This window comes from Sarcophilus harrisii, chromosome 4, assembly GCF_902635505.1.
Source record: "Sarcophilus harrisii chromosome 4, mSarHar1.11, whole genome shotgun sequence".
Classification (NCBI taxonomy): Eukaryota; Metazoa; Chordata; class Mammalia; order Dasyuromorphia; family Dasyuridae; genus Sarcophilus; species Sarcophilus harrisii.
In genome coordinates this window covers 277,321,717-277,332,477 of record NC_045429.1, presented here as the reverse complement: position 1 = coordinate 277,332,477, position 10,761 = coordinate 277,321,717, and the positions used below count along the sequence as shown (strand labels likewise).

The 10,761-nt window shown below is 43.8% G+C and overlaps 1 protein-coding gene and 1 long non-coding RNA gene across 3 annotated transcripts in view; one reads left to right on the top strand and one right to left on the bottom strand.

The window, feature by feature from the left end:
* The first annotated feature begins 493 nt into the window (after window positions 1-493).
* Window positions 494-8,878, top strand: LOC116423202. The gene is made up of 2 exons (XR_004233704.1): window positions 494-858; window positions 8,675-8,878. It is a non-coding gene; the product is annotated as an uncharacterized LOC116423202 (long non-coding RNA).
* BTBD9 (BTB domain containing 9) overlaps window positions 2,829-10,761 on the bottom strand; it is a 445,141-nt gene continuing 437,208 nt past the window's right edge. For both annotated transcript variants that reach the window (XM_031964922.1, XM_031964923.1), the window contains exon 11: window positions 2,829-7,359. In XM_031964922.1, coding sequence (XP_031820782.1) covers window positions 7,000-7,359 — 360 coding nt within the window. In that variant the 3' untranslated portion in view covers window positions 2,829-6,999. The remainder of the gene's footprint in view (window positions 7,360-10,761) is intronic.

The window sequence follows — 10,761 nt, the reverse complement described above, 5'->3', positions numbered from 1 at the left end:
AAGAGCTGGAACTCTAGCCCGGGCTTCTGATCCCAAGTCGGGCGCCTTGGCCGGCGCCGGCCCAGCCTGTGGGCCGCCCGCCGCTTTCCTCTGTCACAGCTCCATTTCTCTGAAACTCACGGGAGCAAACCACTGACCCTGCCCCGGCCGGGCCCCGCTCGGAGAGGCCCCGGCACCCGCGCACCGCCCGGGCCTTCCGAGTCCGGGGCCAGGCCGCCCGCCCACCCGCCCGCCCGCCGGTGCGCAAACCCCGGGCCCAGGGCTGTGGGGTTCTCTCCCCCCTCAGAGGCCGCCCTTTAGCAAGAGAGGGACCAAACGGGGCGTCCCCGCCGGCCGCCCCTCCCCGGTAACAGCGTCCGGGCCTTCTGGCGTCGGGAGCAGGGGGCTGGGGGCCGGCGCAGACGCCGCCTCTGCCGCACTGGGCACAGCGCCCCCTAAGGGCTGTGAGACTCAGATGAGGTGGGTGCACGCAGGTGCGTGCGGTGCGTGCCCGGTGCGTGCGCGTGCCCGGTGCGTGCGTGCGGCTGCGGGAGCGCTCCTGGCGCTGCAGCTTTGACTCTCTGGGTCCTTCGTTCCCTCCGCGTCTCTTCCTCCGCAGGGAAGCCCGCGCCAGTCCCCGGTGTCACGTCAGGATTTCCCAGGTGGCCGCGCGCCACTGTCAGAGGCCTCGGTGGGAGACGGCCAGGACAGGTTCCCTCCCCTTCACTATAAGCCCTCACTGATGCAAATGACGGAGCCGCGCAGTATTGCTCCTAAGTTACACGCGGTGCCTGCAGTCTCGGCGGCGGGGCCTCTGGGGAACCGTTTCCGTTTTCAAAACACTGTCCCGAGGAGGAGGCAGCCTTTCCCCAAGCGCAGGTACCGGCGTGCCCTGGCGGGGGCACCCAGAGGCGAAAGGGCCCGAGCTGGTGACGGGGAGAGGGACGGGAGGGGCAAAGACACAGGTTTGGAAGGAGCGGGGTTTAGGCAGTAACCTTGTTCATAAATGTGGTGTGTGGAGGGGCCTCGGGTGCTCGGGGAGCGCCAGCAGGAAGTTTTCCTGGCAGGGCATTTGATGAAAAAACTGCCAAATAATGGGAAGTCCCAGGTTAAGGGTGTTTTCTAAAAGAACGTCCTTTAAGAATCGGCCAACCTCAGAATCTTTCAGAGGCAGAGGCCTGCAAGACTGCCGGCTATTTGAGGACAAGTCTCCCCCCCCCCCCCCCCCCCCCCCCCCCCCCCCCCCCCCCCCCCCCCCCGGTTAACCCTGTCAAGAGCTACAAGGCTTTTAGGAGAGCAAGAAGTCCCAGACGGGGGGCAAGTGGTCCGCTCAAGGCCCCACAGTTCAGTAACAGATTTGTATTTTGTTAAAATCTGAGGCCTCCCAACAATGAGGCAAGAGGCTTTGGGTTCATGTTTTCTAAGATTACTCCCCACTCACAGGTATGGAGGGAGGAGGTGGCCTCAAGCGCCCCTACAAGCCAGTAATGATTCAATGGAAAGACTAGGCTTTAGGGTCAGAGAACACAAGTTCCCAACCCAGCTCTGCTGGTCATCGTGGTCCTGCCTTGCTCCAAGCCTCAGTTTCTCCAACTGTAAAATGAAGGGGGCAGACGAGGTTCGATGACTTCTAGAGTCCCATGTGGTAAAAGCTGCAGAATCCTGGTCTTCAGTTACAGCTTTCTCAGGTGACTGGATTATCAGTACACATGACCTGATCTACATTGGGGGAAAATATATTTCTGAATTCTCCCAGAAGGATCCCTTCTCTCCACTGCCAGTCAGAAGAGACCCTCGTGCAGGCACCCAGGCCTTCGTCAGGACAGTTCGCAGGGCCACTAATGAGCACAGAGCTCCAGCTGGAGCTGCCCTTAGGATAAACATCCAGAATCGGCTGCTGCAGCTGCAGAAATGAATGGGGCCAGGAAGGCAACATGGCCCATGCACCGCAGGCTGTCCCTGCCCTGTGGCGAAGCTGGCTTTCCCTGCCTGCTCTGCTGCTCCCACTCTCTCAGATGAACTTACCCTTTTACCATTGAGATGGAACACACTATTTCCGAGGGAGGGAAGATTGAATTTTTGTTTTTTTTTTTTTTTTAAAGAGAGAAAAGAAAGTCACCACAGAAGAAGGAAATGCATTTGATTTCATTTCTTCTGTCCTATCAAAAAACTAATTTTTGCTCATGTTGAAGAGGTTGTGGTAAGACAGACACACTCATTGGTGTGTGAGCCACTCCTAGTGGAGCCTAGAAGTGATTCAACTCTTCTGAAGTTGAATTCGCCACTTTTGAGCACAAATGTTTCTCCTCTCCTACCTCCCCCTAAAAAGTCAAAGGGGAACAAAGGTTGGATATATGCCAAGATATCCATATATTTTTGTTGTAGCAAAGTAATGGGAAAATGAATACTTGGAGAATAGCTGGAAAAACTAATGGATTAGCATTTTACAAAGATATGATGAATATGAGGAATTTAGGGGAAATAGTAACATTTATAGAAATTTACATAAAACTCAGATAACTATAGTTTAATGTATTTATATTATGACTAAAATAATGTAAATGGAAACAAATCACTAAAAGAAGCTCAATTCTTCCCTCTCTTCTTATAGCAGAGAGAGGTGAGGGAACTACGTAATAGGGCAGGCAAAACACTATACTTTGTCATTGGCAGGCTTGTATTGGATATTTTTGCCTATTTTTGTCACAATGGATGACAGTCTGTGGAGGGTTTGGGAAATGACTAAAGATAACAAGATATGTTTAAAAAAACTTAATTTTTGATATGGAACAATTCATTGAAAATAATTCGCCCTTTCCCAAATTTTCAAGGAATAAGACACAATATAATTGTTGGGGATTAACAGTTCATTTAATGGGAAAGCAGGGAGAGCAAGGAGTGACACTTTTAAGAGAAATAGATGAATTTCACATACCAAGTAATAATGATTTGAGCAAAATTTCAGATGAAGGAAATGAATAGGTGCATATGGTGTGGAGAAAAAAGGGGAAAAGAGGTTGGCAGAAAGGGAAGATAAAAGATCGGGTTATTATTGCTATTTTAAGTTTGAAGTGCTAGGCAATAAGTTTCCTTCCACTTAAGTGTAAATCAATGTCCCTAAAATAAAACTGTTCCCAGCCCTAACACCTGAAAAGGACCTCAGACCTCTGGTCTTAGGCTGGGGCTAAGTCAAAGCCCCATTGGTGTGGTAAGAGTCATCTGCAGAGGTCCCTTCTCCCAGAATCTATCCTGTCCTCAGTCTCCTTCAGACTGAATTGTGTACTGTAACTTCAAAGCCCTGCAACATTTTTTTCCCCTTGCCTTCAGAAAAATAAGCAGTCAAAATGAATGACAACGAGGGAGGGACAGGAAGATAGAACAACCCACATCTACGCAGACTTCAACTGCAGTTTCTCCAGGGAAGCTCAGCCTGTGCCAACAACCAATGTCATCATGACAAATGAGAAGCTACCAGCCTTCCGGCCTCATTGCTTGCACAGGCCGGGGGGCTGGAGGGGACTCTGCTAAGGAAGCAGGGCAGGGCAGAGCAGACCCGGCATATCTTTTCCTCATCCAGGCCAAATTGTGTCATTTCCCCTTTAATGGTCAGCATTAGCATCCATTCCATCTCAGGACCCTTCTCACCTGCTGCCCAGTTTAGGCTCCCATCTGCTCTATCCTCTCTCTCTCTGTTTCTCCGGCATTGCTCATGTTTTAGCTGTTCACAACATCGCCTCCTAAAACATTCTAGTCTCCCCTCCCATCCCCCATTCTTCTTTATTGCACTTGATTGGTTCATTCTTGAGGCTGACAGCTGTGGTGAGAGAAGCCAGTCTGGGGTGGGAACTTTCTATCTCACCACCTTGTAGACACACTCAAAAAGCATCAACACTTGTTTTCATTCCTCAGGCCCTTTTTCAGGTCCCTTTGATGTGACTCAGCTAAGTGCTGAGCATTCTTTCCACTTTACCCTCCAATATGGAGGGTGTCTTGAAATGGGGCTCTCTTCAGGTTCTCTTTAGAAGGAAGTCTTATGCGTCTGGGGAAGTCACAGGCATTTTTCCCTATGTATGTATCTTATATTCTTGAAGAAAGAATGGTGATAAAGCATCACTTCCTTGTCCTGTCTTCAAACCAAGCTATTTCCTTCAAACTCCTCTGAGGTGGAAGACCTGAGCCAAGACTGGGTCTGATGGGCAAGGTGGAAAACTTAGTTGAGTCCAAATTTGCTGAGTCCAACTTAGCTGATCCCTTCGGCTGGATGAGCACCCTTTCTTTTTCACAGTTCAAGAGTGAACTGGGCAGTAAGCATTGGTTAGTTAAGTGCCTACTATTTAATGTAAAGAGCTGGGAAGCTAGCTCGGGAGGAGACATGCAGCTGTTTTCATCCTCTGGATAGCTTTTGTAGAGACCGGTGAAGAAGGGGAAAGCTGGAAGACGTGGACATATAGGGAAAGATTGGTCATTAGGGTCCCAAGGTGAAGTGGCTGCAGTGATTGACTCCTTGAGTTCTGAAACTCACCTGTTCTACTTTATTTCCAGATATTTAACTTGGCCAGGACATTTTTCATAGGCAGCAGGAAACTTCTTCCACAAATACTTAAATCATGGCTATGGAAGAATAGGCAGTATAAGGGGAGATGAATGTGGCCAGAAAGACGATCCCAACCTCTTTTTCTCATAGTTTTAGTTCCTGTCTCCTCAGAGAGGGAGGGACAAGTAAGATAACCAAAATCAGGTATTTGTTCCTATAAAGGTGACTTTATATTCAAAATGAAACTTTTACCTCAGAAATTTCTGAAAAATCTTAATTTCCATACTATAAAATGACTAAACTGGCTAATTTGGTTTCCCCATTCAGAAGCTCAGCTCTATGAGGCCTAGGCAATGTAAAGCATAGGAAAAGGCTGAACAGACGGGGATTCTTCATGTTAATGAGCAACTAGAGGTTACTTGATACACAAGTAGCATCCAAATCCCAAAAGACTGCCACCTACTATGGGTAAAAGAGTAGGTAAAATAACTTAAGACAAGTCACATTCATAAACCCTGTCCATTTGTGTGAGGATGTCTATGATTCAGAGAGTGGAAAAATGGACAGAATGGAGACAGCAAAATCCTTAGGAGCAGACAGGAGACCAAGGAGGATCCCATCCCTACTAGAAACGACCCAGTTAGTGTCTGGATGGTGACTCAGACAAATTTCTGGTCTTTTTTCAAGCCTCTCATTACTTTTGATCTCTTCTTCTTCCTCCTCCTCCTCTCCTTCCATGCTACCTCTTCTGGCCTTGGTATAGCTCTGCTCTGTGTTCAAAGAGAAGGAAAACCTTTCCACTTAATCATGTAGTTTGATGCTATCCTACTATTTCAATATTGATCTATCACTCAACATGAAATTAAATCAGAAGAAAAAACATATTAGCTGACTTGCTGAATCTTTCTATATTCCAAGCAGAAAAAAATACCCACACCAAAGCAACCCCCCCTTTTTGGGAACTGGGTCTTGCAATTTGCCGAAGTCCCCTAAGTTCAATACTTTAAGACACAGCAGGTTTTCTCAACTTCCCAGAAAGCTCTAGCATGTCTCCTCTTCAATGCCCTCCTATTTCTCCCCCCAACAGAGAAAACTTGGAGCCCTCAGTGGATGTCACCTGGGGCTAGAGAGGGAGCTGATTATGACTGTGAAAATGGCAGGAAACGCTCAAGATAAATCAAAAGCAGACAATAAAATGATCAAGTTACAAAGAATAGTTAACACTGAAGGGGAAATTGCAAAGTAGGAGACAAGACCAAGGCATACCAGGCTACAATAATCAAATGAGATCATTTTTATGAAGATTAGGGAAAAAACTCTTTTAACAGCTTTAAAAAATTCCTAGTTGAGTATTGTAGTCCACACACACACACACACACACACACACACACACAAAGAGGAGAGAGAGAAAGAGAGAGAGCCACCTTAATTGCAAATTCCCAGTTTTGTATTCCTAATGCCCATCATTAGCAGGAGTATAAACAAAAACAGGAAGCCCTGAACCTATACAGATTATTGCAGAAGCTTCAACCAGACCAGAAGAAACTACAGATTGACATCCATCTGTCTACACCTAGAGATATGTACATGTGTATATTTTCCATTAAATTCGCAGGTGCTGGGACCGTTTATGTGTCAGAATCCCAAAGCTGAAAAAAAGTACATGGTTGCTCCAGATACATTTCAGAAATGACAGATAAATAACTCTGCAATTCAAGTGATTATTGACTACGGTGTCCAAAGATTGGCTTCCTCAATGTGTATTTCGTTAGCCCTCCTTGAAGGCGTCTCCTTGTCAGACCAGGTGCTTCAATCAGCTACATCTGGGCCTCATCTTAAAGACATGCTTGATATTTTCCTACTCTACACCATGCATAACCATTCAGAAATAAGGGAGGGGAATTACTGCCTCAAAAGGAACTTGGAAAAAAAATTTCCATTTGAGCTTTTCAAAGAGATCTGGAACACCTATGATTCAGCAAATTGAGAATAACTAAAAGAAATAAAAATCATTTAGTTGCCAGGGCAATGTGTTCCATAAAAATAAACACTCCCACCAAAAACCCATTTCCTAAAGGGTGCCTCCAGGTAATAAATGCCTAATATATTCTCTTCCTAGTCAGTGTTCATATGCCACTTTTGTATTCCAACACGAGTCTGTCTATTACTTCTTTCCGTTCCCTTTGCCTGGGTTAGATTAGAGAGGTAGGGTGTTAATGGTGGACTTGATGAAGATTGAAGACCTATATTCTCCCCCTGGAGACCAGTCTGATTTGAACAAATTGAGGCAAGTGAAGTAGCCCCTTTTCTGTCCTTGGGAGAAAACCTGTTCTATTTCTGTATTTTCAGGCAGGCCTATTCCCATTTGGAAACAGCAGCAACAGGGAAAAAGTCATATAACAATTCCTCTCCAAGAAGAACAAAGACTTCCTAGTGTTATTTGGGCCCAAACCAAGTCACTGCATCCATCCTTTTGTCTTCATCTTTTATTGGGGCTGAATAGATGATTGAGAAGTGGGTCCAGGGAGGGATGGGTTGGAATTGTTGCTGGAGAGTCGAAGTGGGTATGAGACCAGCTGCTGCCCCCCAGGGCTCTCATCTCCTGATGCCGTTGCTGCTGCCGCCGCTCCTGCCGCCCCTGCCACCCCCGGTGCCGCCGCCCCTGCCGCCCCTAATAATGCCGGCGCTGACACAGATGCCGACGCCGACACTACCATCGATGGTGCCATCGATGCTGCCCCCAGCACCGTCCCTACTGTGGTCGTTGGTGCCGTGGCTTCCTTCTTGCTCTCTTCCTTGTGGATACGACTCTTCTCTGGACACTCAAAGTGTACACAGTGGAATACCTATGGGAGAGGAGAGAGAGAGGGAGAGTCTAATGAGTTACAGCCAGACTGAGCACTGTGGCAGCCAGCAGGGCCATGGCCAGCAGCAGATCCAGCACTTTCCTGAAGAGCTACAGGGAAATAAGGTTTGCTGCAAGGAGTTAGAGGTGGTCTCTTACACCCTTTAGATCCAAAATGTTTCAGGTTAGTTATCACACTGCACACAATTAGTTATTCTCAATAAGATTCTAGCATTTCTGGTCTTCCCCTCATTCTTCCTTTCCTTTTGGTCTGAAAACCAAGAGTGTCTTTTTTTTTTTTTTTTTTTTTTTTTTTTTTGGATTTTAGGCTTTTACAGTATTAAATTGGGACATTAAAATGAGAATGTCATCCAACCAGAAACATCAAATGGAGAACGCTTATCTCTAAATGGCTGTATGACTACATCCCATTATCCATCTCTAACACTCAAAGCAAAGGAATTTTAAGTACAAAGCAAGTCACATTCAATAATCTTAAATGTTCCCACATTTGAAAAAACAACATGGGACAGCAAATCTGTCTTGTGACTGGAGTTCAAGAGCACTGAAAAAAGATATTAAATGGCTTATATTATCTACAATAAATCTCTTTGGTTTGAGAGAACAAGGACTATTCTGGGAAAGGTAGATTCACTTTTCCCAAAGATTACTCTTCAAACTTAGGACCAAGTGCGTGGGTGAAGCTTGCTGGTCTATGGGCATCCCACAGATCCCATGTGTGACTCGACAATGGCTTGTGTCACCAGAAGGACAATTAAGCTGTGGGATCAAGTAGGCAGTAGCTGCCGCCAACACTACTGATGAGGGCCAGAGCCTATCTCCTATTTTCTAAACAATAAAAAAAACATGGAGACACAGGATTTAAAGGAGCTCCATCAGACTTCTGTTATACAACTATTTGTACTTGGATGAAAAGTGAGCAGAACTGGGTGAAACTTCTTTGTGGCTAATAACACCCCCCCTTCCCCCATCTGGAGGCCCTGGGTAGCTTTCCATGTTTCCATTTCTATTCCCTGTGCTATAAATAGCCTGAAGGGATTGCCTGAATTGGGCTCAAAATCTTGGGTACAGAGAATACTGAAAGGAGGGCAAAGAATGACTCTGAAATGATGATAAGGTCAGTGAGGGCTTCATCCTTGACACACCTGTGACCCTTACTATTTTGTTCATGTTCATGTTCATGTGAGAGGCTGCAGGACCTTGGGGGGGAAGGGGGGAGCTATTATAAGGATGCTGGGCTGGGGGGATCTGAAGATCTGGGTTATAACCCTGGTTCTGAATTATTCCCCTTTCAGGCCTCAATTTCCTCATCTGTAAAAGGAAGGAGGCTGGACTGGATGATCTCTTAAGATCCTTTTAGCTCTGGGATTCTTCAACTCTGTGGATTTACTGAACTCCTATTGTGCTGCCCAGGCTTGGGATAGATTGTGTGGGAGTAAACTGATTTCAAGAACCTTGTTTGGGAGATAAGATTGACACAGATGAAAAAACAACAAAAATACCTAAAAATCACCAGATATGTCACAGGAATTCAGAGGAGAGGGAGACCAATTTTGCTTCATGGAGGAGGAGAGGCCTTAATGTAATCCTTGAAGGATGGGGAAGACTTGGACAAGATAAAAGGGGCATTACTGTTGGTGGAGTTGTGACCTGATTTAACCATTCTGTGGCAATGCCCAAAGGACTATGAAACCATGCATGCACGTTGGGAAAAGGATTTAGAGATTAACAGAAGAGGAAATAAAATACTTAAAATAGTCCCATTTCAGAAAAAGCTATCATTGAAATCCATAAGAAAAAAATCTCCAGGGCCAGATGTATTTGCAAGTGAATTCTACCAAACATTTAAAGAACAATTAAGTCCAATACTGTATAAACTAATTGGAAAAATAGGGGAAGGAGTCCAATCAAATTCTTTTTATGACACAGATATGGTGTTGATAGCTAAACCAAGAAGGGACAAAACAGAGAAAGAAAATTATAGATCAGTTTCCCTAATGAATATTGCTGCAAAAATCTTAAATAAAATATTAGCAAAGATATTACAGCAATTTAGCACTAGGATAATACTCTCTAAGAGAGTTTTAAATCAGGAACGCATGGCTGGTTCACTATCAAGAAAAATATTAGCATAATTGACTATATCAATAACCAAATTAATAGAAATCATATGATTATTTCAATAGATGCAGAAAAAGCATTTGACAAAATCCATTCCTAATAAAAACACTAGAGAGCACAGAATAAATGGAGTTTTCCTTAAAATGACAAGAAGCATCTATCCAAAACTATCAGCAAGCATTATATGTAATAAGGATAAGCTACAAGCATTCCCAATATGATCAGACATGAAGCAAGGTTGGCCATTATCACCATTATTATTCAACATTATACTAGAAATGCTAGTTTTAGCAATAAGAAAAAGAAATTGAAGAAATTTGAATAGGAAATGAGGAAACAAAACCTCACTCTTTGCAGATGATATTTAGAGATTAACTAAAAAATTACAAGAAACAATTAACAACTTTAGTGAAGTTGTAGCATATAAAATGAACCACATATACATCATTGACATTTCTATACATTACCAACAAAGTGAAGCATAAGAGCTAAAAAGAGAAATCCTATTTAAAATAACTGTAGATGAAATAAAATATTTGGGAATCTATTTGTCAATTCACAGTCAGGAACCATATGAACACAATTAAAAAAAAAAACTTTTCACACAAATAAAGTTAGATCTAAACAACTTGAAAAATATCTATTGCTCAAGAGTAGGCTGAAGATAATAAAAATTGCAATTCTACTTAAATTGAATCTACTTATTCAGCGATATACCAATCAAACTGCCAAAAAACTACTTTATAGACCTAAAAAAAAAATAACAAAATTCATTTGGAAGAACAAAAGATCAAGAATATCAAAGCAATTAATGAAAAAAAAAATGCAAAGGAAGGTGGCCTAGCCATATCAGATCTAAAACTATATTACAAAGTAGTGGTCATCAAAATCATCTAGTACTACTACACACCTCTCAGATTGGCTAAGATGACAGGAAAAGATCAATGCCCACATAAACTACCTGTCAGATCTGTGGAGAAGGGAGGAATTTTGGCCAAAGAAGAACTAGAAAACAATGAATTGCAAAATGAATAATTCTGATTACACAAAATTGAAAAGGTTTTGCACAAATAAAACCAATATCCAACCAAGAGTAGAAAGGAAACAAATTCAGTGTTTCTATAAAATATATAGAGGACTGAAATTTATAATACAGGCTATTCCTCAGTTTGATAAATGGTGAAAGGATATGAACAGGCAATTTTCAGATGAAGAAATTAAAACAATTTCTAGTCTTATGAAAAAATGCTCTAAATCACTA